The sequence below is a fragment of the Panthera uncia genome, chromosome F2 (assembly GCF_023721935.1).
Source record: "Panthera uncia isolate 11264 chromosome F2, Puncia_PCG_1.0, whole genome shotgun sequence".
NCBI lineage: Eukaryota > Metazoa > Chordata > Mammalia > Carnivora > Felidae > Panthera > Panthera uncia.
The window spans coordinates 3,416,310-3,435,273 of NC_064812.1; the positions used below are offsets into that span (position 1 = coordinate 3,416,310).

The following is an 18,964-nucleotide window of genomic DNA, read 5'->3' on the forward strand; positions in this document are numbered from 1 at the left end:
CCAGGGTTGGGGATCTCAGGGGTCATCTCAGAATTCTGCCTTCGACAGCTGTTGGACTACAGCTGACCTGGGAGTGGCCTGGAGGAGAGGCCACCATTTTCTCTCACATTCTTAGAGAGGGGACGGGGGCGGGGGGGGGCATGGTGTATGCTCCCTGGAGTTGACTATCACCGTCTTCCTAAGTACCAGCCTCTGGGTCAGTGGAGGTCTGTGTGACTTACAGGTCTGCGCCGGGAGTGGTGCTGTCTGGATTGATCTCAGTTTTGTAAAGCTGCATTTGACACACTGGCATGAATTCACCCTGCTAAAGAGGGTGACCAACGGCGGATACGAAGCATCCAAGTGGCAGTGGTGACTTTGTTTTCGAGAGAAAGCTGTAGTGACGCTGGCTTTGAATTTTCGTCGAGAGACAATCTTAATGCCCACTGTCTCACTGGAAAGATGAATTGCCAGAGAGTGATCTGAAACCATGTAAAATATGCAGGATACCAGCTGACGCATCGCTGTGTGTGTGTGTGTTTCTAGATTTCCAGTGGGTTCAAGGAGACGTGTGTGAAGTTCAGCTGATGGTCTACAACCCGATGCCGTTCGAACTCCGAGTTGAAAACATGGTACGTATCACTAACCACTGACCTTTTGGGCTCGACACCAGCTTACCACGAAACTAAGTTTTTAAATTAATGTTTGAGACACACGCCCTATGACAGGCGTCTATTTTTATATTTGTTTTGCCAGAGATTATAAGGTTTTTGTGAAGGAAGACCGACCACGTCTTGTCATTTCTGCGTCCTTAGTGCTTGGTGCTCTGTGGTTGAATCCGTGAACAGATAACCTCTGATTTGAACACATGCCAAGCGTAGTCGATTGGATGTGAGATTTGAAATAATCATGTTGAAATTTACATGAGATTGGCACAGGTTACGAAGTGTATATTGTGTCCACTGCTCAGTATCAGCCTTACTTTATTGCTAGACGATCAAGGCCTGAGGGAAGAGCAGGCTGTGGAGTAAGAGTGGAGGTTACTGCACCGCCAGTGTGAGGTTTCTCTCCGCTTTGAATTCTGCTTTTCTGTTCTCGTGTTTTGTGGAGGGCATTGAAGGTTCACTCCATAGCGGTCTCTCCTGGGGCCACTCACCCAATTCCATAGTCCGTGGGAAGGAGATGTGTATTGTCTCTCCAGATTCATCGTGTTTCCGGAGCAGAGCCTCCCACCCGTCACGCGGGTTCCGTTTCTCAAGTCTTCTCTGCTTATTATTATGTAGCACTGCTTGGTGCCTCGGGTCACCACCGGCTGCCGTGCGTTGTCACGTAGGCTTTGTGCTGTATATTGTTATCTAATGCTGCATGTTAGCGTATAGTACTGCTTGGTAATTTTTCAGAGACTTGCGAAGGATGGTTTTGAGATCGTTCGTGTTTTCCTTCAGAGTTGAATGACTTACGCTCAGGGTAAGAGGTGGGCTTTTCATGCAGATATCTTGCTGAGTGCTCATGCCACGTGTCAGGCCGCGGGCAGGGCCCTTGGGAGACCTGGTCCCTGCCGTGGTCAGTGCTGTGGGTGCACGAGATGCTGCAGGGTCCCCGTGGAGAGTCCAGGAAGGCTTTCCGGAGAGACAAAGGCTTAACTGAGAATAGAAGGAAGAGTGGGAGTGCACCCGGCCCACTGGTGGTTATTGAAGGTAGTGTGCCGGCTCTCCGCGTGAGGCATAGGTCTCCAGAATTCATTTGAGCTCTGAGACACTCAGCCCACCGTCAAGCCTACAGCCCTGAGGTCACTCAGAGAGGAGGCCGGCAGGAGTGAGTACTGTCGTCCTCCTCTTGTGCAAGAAGCTGCCCGCTTTAGGGTTTGCTCTCTCATCAGACCTTTTAATGGTGACTTTCTGTCTCTTGGCCTGAATCGGGAAATAATTGTTTAGAGAATTTTCCCCAAAGTGCTTCAAGTATCAGATGCTTGTTGTTCTTTCTGACACACTGATTCTTTTTGTCTTAAAAAGTGGCTTTTATTTTTATGTGGTTTAAAAGTAATACGTGCTTTTTAATAAAAAGTTAGGAAGCACCAAGAATAAAATAAAAATTGCCACTAGAAGGTAGCCCAGAGATCGTGGCCAGAATGAAAAAATAACGAAATATTTCAAGCGTATGAAATGTTACAGGGAGTGTTAGGCCTTCCTAGAATGTCCACCGTCCACGTTTCGCCACGTTTGCTCATAGCTATTTTGAGAAGAAATAAAATGCCGACACGTTTCGCCTGGAGCCAGTAGCCATCCTCTGGTTTCTGTGCCTGCTCTCTGGCCCACTGCCTCTGTTCTGCACGGAGATCATTGCGCGCTTTTGCTCCAGATCTGGGCCTAGGTGCGCTCCGTGTTGCTGGAGTGTCTGCTTCTGGGGGCTCTCTAGAGACAGAGTGAGGAAAAGCATGCGCACGTGCACGCAGACATGTACTCACAGATACACCTGCATGCACACATCTGCATACACGTGCACGCCCGTGCCCATATGCACACATCTGCATACCCGTGCACGATACACGTACAGACTGCGTCAGCCCTGACTTCAGGGTGGTGCCGTCGGCTCTCGCCAGTCTCCACGGGGCCCTGTCCTGCCTTCCTCCTTCCCACGCCTTGTCCTTTCCGTCAGCGTGAGAACTGGGGCCCCGGCACCGTTGTGCTGGCTCAGTGGCTCAGTCTGTAGCGTGTCTGGGTCTGGTAGGTTCAGGGCCACGTAGACCGCGGCACCGCGGAAGACAAGCCCCAGAAAGGTCCTGGGCCCCTCCTTCGTGCGTGTCCTTGCCTGGGGAGCAGTCTTTACCCGTCGTTCATAGCTCGACTGCCATGCGGTCGATGTTTCTGTTCTCTTAGTTAATGGTGTTTTTGTATTTTATTTTCTAATATTTTTTGTTTGTTGCTGGATTATAGAAATACCTTTGCTTTTTTTCACACTGACTTTGTGCCTTTGCTAAATGCACTTGTTAGTTCAAGGTTCCTTGTGGTTTCCACAGGGCTTTTTATGTTTATAGTTTTGGTTTTTGTGAGTAAACTGATTGCGTGCCTTTAGTTTCTTTTTCTTGCCTCTTGCACTGGGTAGGACCTCTGTTACAGCGCCGAGGAGAAGTGCTGAGCACTGACATCCCTGTGCTGTTGACGGTTGTGGGCGGCTCCCCGAAGCCGAGGAATCTGTCTTGTTCCCTGTGGAGCACAGCCTGGCACATGGTGACATGACTTGATCATTCAGTGAGGGATGTTAACGGATGATCGTATTTCCATCCTTTGTTTTTTTCTCTGTGTTCACATATTTTATTTTTTTCCATTACGTTTACATTCCAACCTGGTAAAGCAACAGAAAGCAGGGCTAACATCGAGATGGAATTGTCCAGGCACCCACAGTGCTGCCCATTTCCAGGTTGTTTGTGTCACGTGCACGTCGCGACCAAGCCTGCGGCTCTCTGTGGACCTTCACGCAGGCCAGGCATTGCCGTCCTCCTCCTGGTGGCCTGGGCCTGTGGGCGGGCGGACGCCCTGCGTCTGGGGGGACCCGTGAGGCAGCGGTGCTTTGTGCTGTGTCCCACGTTGCTATTGCTTGTTTTAGGGGCTCCTCACCAGCGGCGTGGACTTCGAGTCTCTCCCCGCGGCGCTCTCCCTTCCGGCGGAGTCTGGTCTTTACCCAGTGACTCTCGTTGGGGTCCCACAGACGACTGGGATGATTACTGTGAACGGTAAGGAGACTTGCTTTCTGAGTTCAGCTCGAGCAGGGCTGCCGAACCCCCTGTCCTGCCCCGCGGAGGCCCGTCACTGGTCCCTGGTGTCGGTCCCAGTCCAGGGGTGATGGCCGGATCACGTTGCCTGGGGCTGCGACATGGAGAGGAACGGTTTTGAGTGCCCGGGATGCAGTCGGCCCTCAGCGCTGTTACAGCGGCAGGGGTCCGACTCCGTGTCTGGCCTCCTCGCCCTCCTGTCACCGTTCTGTGCGGCCCATCTCCTCCGGTGGGTCTGCAGACGTGTCTGTGGGCTCCCCTCTGCCATCGGGCCCTCCTGCCACACCTCGTCAAGGGTCCGTGTAGACACACAGAGTCCACTGTCCCCCTCTCTGTTGGTGTCGTGACCTGCCGTGTGCGGGGGCTGTCCCTGCTGACCCAGTTTGGTCTGCCATTGCTGCTGGGCCCACCCGCCCTCGTGGGCGTCCTCCTCAGGCTTCTGTCAGACACCCCGCCTGCTCCCCTTCACACTCAGTGCCCTGCAGATGCTGCTTCTACACGACCCCCCATGGTGTTCCTCGGGGCCACGCTCTGTCCTTCCCTCCCCCTTCCCCCATCTGCCCTCTTCCCCCCCGCCCCCATCGGGGTACCTCTAGGCAGTCTCTGTCCTCTCAGTGACTTCTCGGCTTCAGGGCTCATCCATATGCTGCTGATTCCCAGGCCGGGGCTCCGTCCAGACCCCTTTCCTGAACCTGCATAGCCAACCACTGACCGGCTGGCACCTTGGTTGCCTCATCTCGGTGAGGGCGTCACCATCCTGCTGGGTGCCCGAAGCGGGTCCTCGGATGCTGCCTTGCCCCCTGCCGCCTCTCACCAGCCCCACCCCTGCCCCTGCCCTACTGACGGGAACCTCAGTGCTCCTGTCTGCCTCTGCAGGCCCTCAAGAGACAGAAGGAGACCTTCTTACAGGGTTTGTCACAAAACCAACGGGCTCATCTTTCTCTGTCACGTCTTGGTGGCTGGTGAGCCCGCTTCCCACACTGCTGTCAAGTGGCCTTTCCACAGTGCCCATCTGCCCGTGTCATCTCTTAACCATGAGTCTTAGCACCTTCCCCATACCTGCCCCGTCTGGGCTGGACTCCGTAACGTGGCTTCGGAGCTCCCCCGTGTGATCCGGGCCCGTGGCGCCTCGTGCCCCTCCCCTCCCCTCCCCCTGAGTTACGTGTCCCTCCCATAGGCTTTCTGAGCCTCTGCCTGTGCTTTTCCTTCTGCTGCTGCTTCCGGACTTGCCTGGCCCTGTGCCTCTCTCAGTTCTTGGCTCACATTTCCTCTCCCCTTGGGGATTGTGCTCAGCTTCTCCGTGCTGGGGCAGGTGTGCTGCTAGGCGCTCCTACCGCACCCGCGTGTGACCCTCCAGGCCAGTGGTTGCAACTGCTCACTGGGCTCGTCCGTCTTGCTGGTCCCTGACACGCGGTGGGTCTTCAGTAGATACTTAGTGACTGAAATGGGGACAGTTCTGGGGAAGGGCGATGTCTGCGGGGGGTGAGGTGGGTTACGATATGTGGCAGCAAGTGCCAGGAGGGGCCAAGCACGTGACTGGCCGAACATGGGGGAGAAGGCCCAGAAGGGGAGCGTGGGCCGAGAAGGGCTTTCTTTCTCCTACTGAGGGACCCTGAGCTTTGAAGGCCAGAGGGGAATTATGCGAGTGGATGGGGTGGGGAGTAGGGGGCTTCCAGGCAGAAAGAACAAGTGGTCCAGAGACCTGCATGTGTTGGGGAACCAGGGGCGGCTTCGAGGACCTGGCCCAAAGCAGAGGGGTGACGAGGCCGTGAAGGGAGGGAGACAGAGGACAGACCTGGAAGGGCCTTGTAAATCATGCCACGGGATGCTGGTTTTCTCCCGCGGGCCGCATTCGATTTGAGGAGAGATACAGCCAGGCGGGCAGTCCAGAGGGACCCCAGGCTGCTGCGTGCAATGTGGGCTGGAGATGGGCAGGAGGCAGGGAGACCGACTGTGAAGTTGTTGGCATAATCCAGGGATGAAATGACAAAGGTAGGGCCGCAGCCGTGACCGGGGAGTGGAGCGAAGGAGACGGATGGCAGAGGAAATAATTAGGACTGAGGGGCTAACCAATAACCGATAACCGGTGGATGAGGACTCAGAGCCCTGGTAGCACAGCTCTTGTTGGTACAGACTGGTTGTGTTCTTTTTGGCGCACCTGCTGTGCAAAGTGGGAAGGGCTGACTGTGTACTCTCAGAAATATGATTAGACACGGCAGGATTGGTCATCAGGTTTTGAATTTCTTTGTAGTCATTTTCAGCAACAGGTAAGAAAGGGAAAATGACTGATTTTAATTAAGAAGTGGAAAACAAAGTTTGCTTAGGCAAAACCACGTTATATCAGGTTTTATTTATTTATTTATTTTTAAAATGTTTTAATGTTTATTTATGTTTTGAGAGAGAGAGAGACAGACAGAGTGTGAGCAGGGGAGGGGCAGAGAGAGAGAGAGAGAGAGGGAGACACAGAATCCGAAGCAGGCTCCAGGCTCTGAGCTGTCAGCACAGAGCCCGACGCGGGGCTTGAACTCACAAGCTGTGAGATCATGACCTGAGCCGAAGTCAGGCGCTTAACTGACAGAGCCACCCAGGCGCCCCTATATCGGGTTTTATAGAAAGAAGAACATGCAGGGGCGTTACACCAGATATGGGTTTCTGGGGAGGAAAATGTTTGCAGGCTAAATTAAAGAAGGCTTTTAAGTGACCTATTTCCAAAGGAAGGAAGTGTGGGTGCCGTGATGGGTAACTTTGAGTTGCCAGAGCAGTTTTTTTTTTTTTTTTAATTTTTTTAATGTTTTTATCTATTTTTGAGAGAGAGAGAGAGAGAGAGAAAGTGGGGGAGGGTCAGAGAGAGAGGGAGATACAGAATCCAAAGCAGGCTCCAGGCTCCGAGCTGTCAGCACAGAGCCCGACGTGGGGCTCGAACTCGCGAACCGTGAGATCGTGACCTGAGCCGAAGTCGGACGCTTGACCGACTGAGCCACCCAGGTGCCCCAAGTCGCCAGAGCAATTTAACACTGGCAGAAGGTGAAGGACACGGCTATCGGGCCAACAGCTGTCTTCTCTGATTAGTATCCATTCCGTTAATGTGAAGGCACAGAGCATTTAGCCTGTGGGCATGGTTTAATTTTGTTATACGGTGAATATTGTTTATAATAATTCTCTCTCGAAATTTCAAAAGCCATTTTAAAGCTTTCTTAAGTAATTTCAAGTGCTTGTCTAAGCAGTGGAGGTTTTTTTGTTGTTTTTGGCATGAGAAACTCGCTAATCTTAGATTACGGTGTTTGCACACATCCAGCAGGCTTGTCATATCGTGTAGCAGTCATAGTCACCATAGTTGGCTCTTGAACTTCGATCTGTCCCCAGAAGATGTCGGATCATTTTCCAGATACTTATTCAGTCACATTATGTCCTGCAAAGGAACGCTAGCTATCACTGTCTTAGAGACGGGCAGATTTGAAAAGCAAATCGTGAGAGCGGTGAGACCTGGTCTTAAGTTGACTTAGTTGACAAAGACCCACATGTGCTTTTGCTGCGACCCAGTCGGCCCCGTGGGTAGGAATGCGGGGACTGTCACTCCTCTGCGTGCGTCACCCAGGGTTTCAGGCTGAGCTGCGGGTGGGACCGGCGGGGTGAGGGCTGACCGGACACAGGTCTGGGGCGGGGGGCCGTGCTCCTCCCTGCTGGAGTCCGCCTTTAGACGTGGGCCCGAGGCTGGAGGCCTGTCCAGGGGCTGTGAAGCTCTTCATTTCGCTTCCCAGGTTACCATACCACGGTCTTCGGCGTCTTCAGTGACTGTCTGCTGGACAACCTCCCGGGAGTGAAGACCAGTGGCTCCACGGTGGAGGTCATTCCCGCCCTGCCCAGGCTGCAGATCAGCACCTCACTGCCCAGGTAGGGCGCAGGCATCTGCCTTCTGACAAGAAAGGGTGCACAGAGTAGTTGGGAGGAGACATTTCTTTTCTTTTTTTTTCTTAAATTTCTTTAGTGTTTATTTATTTTTGAGAGAGAGAGAGAGAGTGAGAGAGAGAGCCAGCATATGAACGAGGGAGGGGCAGAGAGAGAGAGAGGGAGACACAGAATCCGAAGCAGGCCCCAGGCTCTGAGCTGTCAGCACAGAGCCTGACGCGGGGCTTGAACCCGCAAACCGTGATATCATGACCTGAGCAGAAGTCAGATGCTCAACCCACTGAGCCACCTAGGTGCCTCTGTAGTAGACATTTTTAATGGTACCAAGAATCTGAGTTAATATATGATTCTTAGGATCAAAATATGGGTTGGGGAGAGTGGATGGCTCTGTTGGTTGAGCATCCGACTTCAGCTCAGGTCATGATCTTGCAGTTTGTGAGTTTGAGCCCCATGTTGGGCTTTGTGCTGACAGCTCAGAGCCTAGAGCCTGTTTCGGATTCTGTGTCTCCCTCTCTCTTTGACCCTTCCCCTTTCATGCTCTGTCTCTCTCTGTCTCAAAAAAATAAACGTTAAAAAAAAATATGGGTGAAGGGTTTCTTCAGGGTAACCAGTAGGCAATATGCTTTGCTTAAAGTGAAGCACAACACGGTTGAAATGTTTCTTACCACAAGCGGAACAAAATGTGAAATTAGCCTTTGTAATCTTTTTTTTTTTTTTTTTTTTTGTGAAAGACAGTTAACTTTTACCTTATAAAAAGTAGAAAAGTAGCCTTGTAGGAAGGCATGAAGAAAAAAGGGAAATATATCTCCGAAGTCCCAGAGACAGTTACTGTGAATCTACCTTCACAGTAACTTATCTACCTTCTTTTTGCAAGATATCGCTTATCTACCTTCTTTTTGCAAATGTATGTTTGAATATTGAGATGATGTCACATTATGTGAGTATCATTTATTATTTTTTGCATAGCCATATAACATACGCTAAAAAATTTCTATTTTAATTGCTTCAAAATGTACATCATAAAGATACTCAGTTTGGATAATGGAAATGTTTTAAAACAGGTTGGTTGTCAGTGACAGTTCTATTACTCAGTAAATTTGCTAAAATGATTGGATTATATACTCAAAACAAGTGAATTTCATTGTATGTAACACCTCAGTTAAAAAAAATGAATTTTGTTGGTTTTAGTGTGGAGCACATGATTTCAGATGACTATTCTTTAAATGAGGGTTGCTTCTAATTAATCTAACATCAGTATCCTTGTGACTGAGTTAACACATTCACTCCCACACGTTTTTTTGATGCCTGCCATGTGATCTGGGCCTAGTCTATAGGACTAGCAAGTAATCAGAAATGCCCTCGACCTGGGCCTTGCCTGTTGTAGGAGCTCATGTCCGGAGGGGAGCCAGACTCACCGTAGTCAAGTTTGCTAAGTGCTCCTTAACCTGAAGACTCCCGTTCACGGTTCAGGAAGGCATCATATCACAGATGTGATGTTTAAATTGGGCCTTACAAGATTCACACAAGTTGGCCAGATGATCAAGCAAGGAAAAAATATGCCCAGAAAAGGGGACATGTCTGACTGCCATCCTCTTCCTGCCACGGCTCACCCAGGACTCAGCCCCTTTCTGGCCCCGGCTCTGTCACATGGAACCCCGTACTCAGGGACGGTCGGCTCCTGTGTCGGCCAGGCCCTGTGGCCTCGCTAAGGTTCTGCTTTTTCCCACCTTCTTTTTCTATGGTCCCAGAGGGGCTGGTATCCTCTCTGTTTGAGAGGCGAAGTAAGTAGTCTCGCTGTGTTTTAGTTTTTCTGTATACGTCCTCTGCAATTTCAAGTTGACTACAACAGCTTTTGCACTTAAGAAGGACTGCAGATTAAAATCTGGAAAGAAGTTGTTTATAGTGAGGATAGGACTCATCTCCCTTCCTTGACGGAGAAAGTTTATTTCTTGACTCATGAATAACTTTAAAGGTGTAAAATGTGAACTAATTCACCTTGATTCATTATGCTGTTATTTTCTGCAAATGTGGTTTGGATATAGAAGCTCGTCTCTCAGAGCCTGGGGCAGGAGGCCCCCAGGAAGGGCAGGGCTGGCTCGGTATGCCCAACTTGTTTAAACCCCGTCTCCTCCCTTGGATGCCAGGGGGGTGAGACCAGTACTGTCCGGCATATTCCTTGCCATCTTTTTTGGAGCAGTGTGGGGATATGAAGCTGTCTTGTGGCATGTAGAATGGGACTTGGGTCTGACCCTGGTCCTTTGTCCTGTGGCCGGGAGCAGAGTTAGAAAGACCTGGCCGGCGGGGAGGCTGTTGGTCACTTGCTGGGTGGGGGTGGTGTGGCCCGGAGTCTTTGTCCATTTCTGGGTCAGTTCAGTATATGGTGTAGACTCATGGGCTTTCTGTGGAAATCCTTCAGGTGTAAGGAGGAAGAGAGTGGGGGGCCACGTGGGCTCTTGGGACCCCAGGAAAGAATGTTCACCCTTTCCTCCAGTGACCACCCCCTTTCTTTTGCGGCCAGTCTTCTCCAGAGCATTGTATGTGCTTTTGAACCTGAGGTTGTGGCGCAGCCTTCGGGCTGCGTGCTGGCCTGCGCTCCCACGAGGCCTGGGCCTCACCTGGCCACGCAGAGGATGCCATGTGGCCTGAGGACGCCGCCCAGCTGCCCTGTGTCCCCTTAGGCACTTGCAGGGATTGGTTGTCGTTTGTACCTGTGACGTGGAGTCTCTTGTACGTACTCGCCACTCCAGTCCCCATGGTATCCGTCGGGACAGTCCTGTTTTCTTCTTCAGTCTATGGGTTTTCCCAAGACAGTTGTAAGCATGAGATTTAAAAATTTCTTTTTAGAGAGTGACGATTCACAGATCATTTGAATTAATTCACTGTGTCTCGTAGGCCTCACCATAATCCAGTAGTTAAGTATTTTTATGCTACACGTGCGCACACATGCGCGCGCGCGCACACACACACACACACACACACACACACGACGCTGAGGCCGAGTGGAAACCCCAAATGCGTCTGCGTGTGGATGGCCCTCTGCATGTGGCGCTCACCCTCCCCTCCTGATAGCTCAGATTGAGTTCCATGTTGAAAGCCGGGCTTCGCCACTTCCTGCTTCTGGAACGTGTTAAGTCCGGGGATGTGAATATTCTGAGATGCCGTTGTTTTTCTTTACTTTGATTCTTTCTTTTAAAAAATCCCTGTTATTCTTACTGCTATTTCAGATCTGCCCATTCCTTGCAACCCTCCTCTGGTGATGAAATCTCTACTAATGTGTCCGTCCAGCTTTACAACGGGGAGGCTCAGCAACTCGTCATCCAATTGGAAAATATTGGGACGGAGCCACTGGAGACACTGGAAGTCACCTCCAGACTTCTCACCACCAAAGGTGGGTTCGACCCCAGAAATGTTTGTCTTGTCTTTTTGCCAAAGAGACACTTTGAATAACCGGTGCTCAGAAACTGTAAAAGCTTCTTACTCTTTTAATTTGCTGCCATCGTGAAATGGGTGTGTGAAGGGCACACAAAGGAATGAAGACTGCTCCTTCGTCCCTAGTGCTCTTCACATGTACCAGATCCTCAGGAAGGACGCTCTTGAATGGATGGAGAGAAACGTTAGCGGCTCAGACGTGGTGCCATTGGGATCCATCCGCCCAGCCCCAGGTTTTCCGTGGGTTCAGGCGTAGAGCCCGTGCGCTCCCTCTTGAAGGCAGGCGCTCCGTTTCCTGTCCCAGGACACATGAGCTGGGCGGGGCGGGTCACAAGACCTGTGTTGAGAGTTTGGCTTCTCTGTTTACTAGCTATTTGTCCTTTACACGCCTCGCTTCCTTCCTGGGTAGGTAGGGGAGGTGGCCCCTGCCACGTGAGGTTCTGAGAGGTAAGCAAGTAGCGTGTGGTGGCGAACTGAGTATATTACAGGTTATGAGTGGCATTGATCAAGGTGGAGGGTGTAGTGTAGGAGGGAGGCAAGGGCAAAGAAAAGCCGGTCATTTACTAAAGTCAGAGAAATCATATGGGCCAGTGAGAGCTGTTTCCCTCTGTTGAGGGAAAATGTGGGGTGTGCACGTGCGGTTGATGTAGGGGTGAGGCGAGCCAGGTGCAGGGCGGGAGCTTGAGTTTCCAGATGTGCCATCCACGTACTACTCCCCCGCAGAGGGTTCCCTCCGCAGGCTCATGACACTGTAGTGGGAAAACTCAAGTGAAGTGTTTATTAGAGGTAGGGCCTCACGCCATCTTGTAGTTCCAGTTGGAGGGAAGGTCCAGGAAGAGTTGGGGAGAATTTGTCCCGGAAACAATTATGCCATGACAGAGGGAATTTGCACTGTGTCAAAAGGGTTAATGTGAGCTCGTCCCATGGGGGGAGGTTAATGTGAGCTCGTCCCACTAGGAGGGTAATGTGGGGGCGAGTGCCAGTGCGTCTCGCGTTCCCTTGTTTCTCCCACTGCTTCTGATGCACGAGGGAAATGAAGCCTGTGGCTGCCTGTCTTATCTTGCCTGTCGTCCCCGTCTATACCTCTCCTCACTGGGAAATGCTGCCTGTGCTCAAATGTTGCCTGTTTCCTTACTAGCTCTGTATTACCTTTGGGCAAGTAATTTAACCTCTCTTGGATTTTCCCCCTTCTGTGAAGTGACACTAATAACAGCACCTGCATCACAGGGTCATAATGAGAATGAAATGAGATCAGATGCGCAAAGTGCTTGGAAACGTGCCTGGCATGTTGTTAGCCTCAGGCTCGTTAGCTGTTATTATTACTGCCATCTCCGCCACCGTCACCACCATCACTGTTGTCTCTACCAACACACCGTCATCACCACCGCCACCACCATTACTGTCTCCACCGTCTCCACCATCACCGCCACCACCATCACCACCGCTGTCTCTACCACCACCATCGCCACCATCACCTCCACCGCCGTCTCCACCATAATCTCCACCATCGACATCTCCACTAACCACTGTCTCCGCCACCATCCCCACTACCGCCATCCCCACTGTGACCGTCATCATCACACTTGCTGCCCCCATCAGCAACAGTGCCGCCACCCCTCCTGCCACCCTTGTTGCCGCCACCGTCACTACCCCACCACCATCGCCATTTGTTTTCCTTGTCGTAGAACACTCTACTGTGAACGCGTCACACGTTAGGACTGAGCCGGTTTGGGTGGTTTCCATCTGGGGGCATCTGAGAATAGTGCTGCTCTGAGTGTTTCGGCACGTGTGTCGGTGGACCTCTGCAGATGTTTCTGTTGAGTGTACCTCCAGGAGTAGAATGCCGGGGGTGGGGGTGTACGTGTATTCAGCATTCGAGCCAGATACTTTTCCAAGGTGGCCACACGGGTTCACACCATCGCTGTGTGAGTCCCGGTGCTCAAGTCCCCACTGGTACTCGGTGTTTGTAGTCATTTTATCCGTGCTGGTGCTGAGGGTGGGGTGTAACCGTATAACACTGGGGTTTTAGTTTGCATTTGTCTGATGAGCAGTGATGTTGAATGCCTTTCCTATGGTTTTGGATATTCAGATCCTTTTTTGTACAAGTGCTTTGTCCGTTTTTCCCATTGAGTGTTCTTCCTTCTCTCTCTCTGTCTCTGTCTCCCTCTGTCTACCCCTCTCTCCTGACTTGTAAGACTTGTATATATTCTCAGTGTGAGTTTTTTGTTGGGAATAAGTGTGAATGTCTTCTTCCGTGTGGTTGCCTGTACGTTCTCTTAGTGTTGTTTGGGTGCATACAAGTTACTTATTTTACTACAGGTTCACTAATATTTTTTCTTCTGTGCTCATGGCTCTTTGTGTTTCATTTAAAACATTTTTGTACACTTTTAGCCTATGGGGAGCTGTGCTGATCCTCCCTTGGGCTCATCCTTTCTCTCCCCGATTTTTGGTAGCAAGTACATATGGGTTATTACGTAGAAAGTGCCTCTCTGACACAAAATACCTTTATCTGGTGTTGCGAATGTCACTAATTGGTGAGAGGGTGTGGTCGATGTTGGAACAAGGGAACTAATAGTGAATGGCTGATGATTACAGAGCTGATAACCATGGTGAAGCACATCCTGTAATTTACCTTGTGTCATAGCTTAGCAACTGGAAAGCATCTCTTCCTGTTCTCAGAGAGACCCACGTGGAAATCGTTACGAACTTGCTGCCTCTTTCTGAAGCAGGAATCCTCCTGTTTGTCCCCTTTGGAAATCCTCCAACAACTTCCTGTTGTCCTGGTCCCCAGTCACAGAGGCCTGTGCATGGGGCCTCTGCCCACGCTTCAGCTTCATCTTTGGCCGCCTCTCCCCTTAAACTCTAATCACATGGGTTGTTGGGAACTAACTTCAGTTTCCTGGACATCCGTGCGGTCTCTTGCACTTTAGGGTAAACTGTCTTCTCTCCCTAGAGCTCAACTTGCTAACTTCTGCTCCTGCCTCCATTACCTCCATTACCAACACATCTCATCTGGGTTTCTGCTTAGTGGTCACTCTGGGAGTACCCTCCTGGCCTGGGCCCTTGGGTCCCTGCCTTTGTTGTCTCAGAGTGCCCCAGGATGCTTATGCAGGCACCCTTGCCCTACCCAGGCAGTTGCTGGTTCATGGCTCTGTCTCAAGTCTCCCAGAGGCAGGGATGATTGCCCTTTGATTTCCATGCCTCGTGCCTGGTAGGTGCTTAGTGCTGAGGGGTTGTGGACGGAAAGGGCTTTCTCATTTACAGAACAAGACTGATAGGAGTGTGCCTGTCTAGCTTGCTGGGTGATGGGGGGGGCGGATAGATGTGCGTGGATCACTTTGATGTTTCTAATGAGTTGTGTGGGTCGCCTTAGATACACAGCTTCATGTGAGTTCCAGCCTCTCCTCCTTTGCTTGGATCCTTCTCCTCCTGTGGAGACCTTCAGCTGCTTCTTAGCCGAGCACTGCCTTTCTGCAGTCCAGCTTTTGTCCCCCTGTCTGGGCTACCCTGCCCTTTGGTGTTCTTCTGCTTTTGAGCTCCTGTGGAACTTACTCTTTGTGTCAGCTATGCCCCCACCCCCCAGTGTTTTATTATGAGAAGGTGCAGACACACAGAGGAGCTGAGAGAATTTTAGAGCAGACACTATACCACCATCCAGGTTCTGTAATTAACGTTTTCCTACATTTGATTGATCACGTATCTACCCAGCCTCCTATCCATATCCATTAACCCATCTTATTCTTTCTGGTGGTTCAGAGTAAGTCACAGATTGCGGTGCATTTTACCCATTAATACTTCAGGATGCACATCACTAATTAGAGTTCAAAGTTTACTTTTTTTTGGTAAAATGTATATGCAGTGAAATGTGTAAATATTTTTTTTTTATTATTTTTGAGAGAGAGAGAGAGAGAGAGCACGAGAGCGAGTGTTGAGCGGGGGAGGGCCAGAGAGGGAGACACAGAATCCGAAGCAGGCTCCAGGCTCGGAGCTGTCAGCCCAGAGCCCGATGCGGGGCTCAAACTCATGAACCGTGAGATCATGACCTGAGCTGAAGTCAGATGCTTAACCGACTGAGCCGCCCAGTGAGGTGCCCCAGTGAAATGTACACGTCTTAAATTATGATTGATGAGTTTTGACAAACACACGTGTCCAGCCCAAGCTCTTACCAAGATCTATCTTAGAATATTTTTATTGTGCAGAAGGTCCCGTCGCTCCCTTTCCAGCCAATCTTGGCTCACCCCAGAGTGGGCATATTTATCGGGTGGGCTCTCAGTATTTACTGATAGTGATGCAGACTGTTGGAAACAGTCATGGGGATTGGACAGAATTCCAAGGTGAAGCCCGTGGAGGTGGGCACATCCCATGTTCCACCAATCACCCCTCACCCCAGTTCCCAAACTGAGTTCCCGTGGCCACCGTGCCCACACCTCCCTGTCCTTCTTGCCGTGTCACTTTCCCATGCAGCCCCTCCCCGACTCTCAGCTCTAGGGTCGTAGGACAGTGTCATTACCCCTACTGCATGGATGGGGATAGCGAAGGCGCCAGAGGTTAAATGATCTGTCTGAGGCCACAGGACAGGTCACGAGGACTGCAGGTCCCTCCCTCTCAGCTCTGGGACCTTTACCCTTCATCACGAGACTGGGAGCCTCGGAGCCACAGTATAGAGCGTGGCAGGCCTATTTCCCAACAGCACGTTTACACGTGAGAAAGGAAAGCTTTGGTCTCTTAAAATTCTCATCCCCAGTTACAGTACATTCACCTCTGGAATTAAACTCATAAAAACAAACAATCTGCTTCTAAAATATAAGAGGGAATAATTTTGGTCACTTCCTTTCCGCGGTTCCAAAAAGCTTTCTGTGTTAATAGATGATCTCATATACCGGAGAAGAGGGAAAGTGTCTTAAACTGGGGACCTGAGGCATTGAGTGGGGCAGGCAGCAGAGTCTGGGCGACAGTCTGGGTGACATTTCAGCCCACTGGGCTCAGCCTCTTTAAGGGCCTCGTAAACGTAAGCGTCTCCTCCGTGGGAATCTTCCACATGGAATTGATACTTCCTTCTCTGGGCTCCATACCACTTTCTTTGTGCTGCCGCTGGCTGCCGTGTACCTCAATGGTAACCCGGACTCTTACGCTGTAGCGCCTACCACCTGCCAGGTGCCTGGTCCTCGGGCAGCGTTTCCTTCCTCAACGATCACGACACACGTAAGAGGTCTGGCTGGCCTGTTCTCTCACTGCCGCGTCCCAGTGCCCAAGAACTAAGAGCGATGCTCGTCACACGGCAGGCACTCAATAAGAGCGGGGTCAGCACCGCTGTGCCGGGCTGTCACGAGGCTGAAATGTTCATGCAGGACACGGAGAGGTCCTAGGACGGTTCTGAGCACAAAAGCGTCTGCCTCGTGCTTGCTCCAAGAATACCGATCGTTCTCAGTGTGTCCTGTGTGCGGAGGCCGTGCAGGCCCCACGTTCTCTTTCCTCCTGTTCCTGATGCCCTTAAAGCACCCAGAGTCGTGTCAGGGGCCCTGACAACTTGGACACGTCCTCTCTCCCCTCTGGACAAACCCCCTTTGCTTCAGGTAAAGAAAAATTGTTTTTTTCCTCCTCCATCTTCCTTGCTTTCCTGTCTTGTTTTAATCCCTAATCTACAAACCTGTCTTTAAAATCCTTTTGCATTTAGGGTCCATGATATTAGGAGTCACACAGACCTTTTGGGTCCCCTCAGGAGTCTAAACTGTAGTTTCGGCCCTCACGGGGTGAGTGTGTCCCACGATCGGAAGTGCCTGACGTGGAGGTGAGCAGTTATAATCCAGCGCCAGCAGACAAGGGTTACCTGCCAGTGTCATGTAAATTTTAATTATAACACGTTTGCAAGCAAGTCTTTATGTGTAGGTTGTTAAAGGCGAACACTTCTGCCTGTACTTAAATAACCATGGATTTTGTTATAATTAAGCCCAAATTAAAAAGAATTGATTGTATTTGCCTCTTTTTTTTTTTTTCTTAATGCCTATTTTTGAGAGACAGAGATACTTTTGAATGGAAGAAAGGCAGAGAGAGGGGGAGACACAGAATCCAAAGCAGGCTCCGGGCTCTGAGTTGTCAGCACAGAGCCCGATGTGGGGCTTGAGCCCACAAACCGTGAGATCATGACCTGCGCTGAGGTCAGTTAACCGACTGAGCCACCCAGGCGCCCTGGTTGTATTTGCCTTTTAACAATCTTCCTAGATACGTTTGTGTGTACAAACCCAAACATACGCATACACATACATAAATACACACACACACCCCTTGATGTCTTTCTTCTTCTAGCGTCATTTCTTTGACAGAAAGCGATGACTCCGTGTTGCTGTGACTAAAAACTCATAAGTGTTTTGGTAGAAGAGCCTCTGCTGCTTCCTGTTCTCCTGAAGAGTGTGGTCTCGTCTGCAACTGGAAGCAAACGTGAATGGGCCTCAGTGTTGAGGGTCAGCAGCAGTAGCAATTTCTGCATTACTGTCAATGTGAAATAGCCAGTTTCACTGGACTGCGTGAAACTCGACTCTAGCATTAGAATAATGACTGTTATTTCTGAAACTAAATTCCACAGGGGGAAAAATTAGGGACAGAAGCTATGCTCCTGATTTATGTTTATCTGGTTATTCCTTGCAGCGTATCGTCACATGGGAGTTTTTTTTAGGTCAAACTTGAGAATATTTTTTATTGAGTTGTAAATGACATACTGTATTATGTTAGTTTCAGGCGTCTAATAACATAGGGCTTTGATATTTTCATACATCATGAAATGATCGTCGTAGGTCTGGTTACAATCTGTCCCCATGCAGAGCTGTGGCTGCGTTATTGACTACTCCCTCGGCTGTACGTCACATCCCTGTGACTCATTTATTCCACAACTGGAAGTTGGTACCTCCTCACCCCCTCACCTATTTTGCCCATCGCCCCACCCCCTCCTCTGGCCACTGCCAGTTGGTTCTGTGTGTTTGTGAGCGTTTTTCTCTTTTGTTTTCTTTATTCATTTGTCCTGTTTTATAGAGTCCACATACGAGTGAAATCATAGGATATTTGTCTTTTTCTGACTTACCTCACTGGGCATAACGCCCTCTAGGCCGTGCGCGTTGTCGTGAACGACAGGATCTCGTCTTTCTTCGGGGGAGTGGGACCCCATTGTAGGGCACTGCATCTCCTCTCTTCGTTCCGCTGTCCACGCACACGGGGCTGCTTCGATACCACGGCTGTTGTAGTTGATGTAGTTGAACTTCCTCGGAGTCGCTATTCAGATACAAACGCGGTAGTGGTTTGTCAGCGGAGGGCGAATTAGCTGTGCTGGGTGAGCGGGTTTGCCTGCTGTTTGAATATGTCACTCCTAAGCCGTGGGACTAAAGAGAAACCAGCAGGGCGCTCAGAGCTGTCGTTCCGTATTCCCCGCGCTTCGGAACTCAATTCTGAGTACGACTTGCAACGTTCTTTCCTTACCTGCCGCCTTTGTGGGTGGGGGCACAGACCCGGGCGGCAGGTGTCCGATCTGTCCGGAGCCACGCTGCTGTTGGCCCGTGTGTTTAGCCTCCGGTTCCTGCGAACTTTCCTTCCCCTTCTTCTTGCTGTGGCCCCTGGGCTCTGTCACAGTAGGCTGTGTAGCAGGGCCTCTCCTCGGCCTGGGGGAGGGAAAGGTGGGTCTTGGCGTCCGACGGATTGGGCTTCCGGCCCCCGATCCATTAGTTATGAGCTGCAGGACGAGTCCTGAGCAAGCGTGAGCGTTCCAGCCTGGGCTGTCCCCGGGTGCCGGGCTCCCTCCTGGGTGGCGATTCAGGAACACGCAGTGAACCCTCTGGCGCACTGAGCACGGCGCCTGGCAGGTGGCAGGTGCTGAGAAACTACTGGGTTCCCTTCCCT

General features: G+C 50.9%; 1 protein-coding gene across 2 annotated transcripts in view; it reads left to right on the forward strand.

Moving 5' to 3' along the window:
- TRAPPC9 (trafficking protein particle complex subunit 9) overlaps positions 1 to 18,964 on the forward strand; it is a 566,939-nt gene that overhangs the window by 131,754 nt on the left and 416,221 nt on the right. For both annotated transcript variants that reach the window (XM_049633425.1, XM_049633426.1), the window contains 4 exons: positions 526 to 611; positions 3,583 to 3,709; positions 7,507 to 7,639; positions 10,879 to 11,042. In XM_049633425.1, the coding sequence (XP_049489382.1) occupies positions 526 to 611; positions 3,583 to 3,709; positions 7,507 to 7,639; positions 10,879 to 11,042 (510 nt within the window). The remainder of the gene's footprint in view (positions 1 to 525; positions 612 to 3,582; positions 3,710 to 7,506; positions 7,640 to 10,878; positions 11,043 to 18,964) is intronic.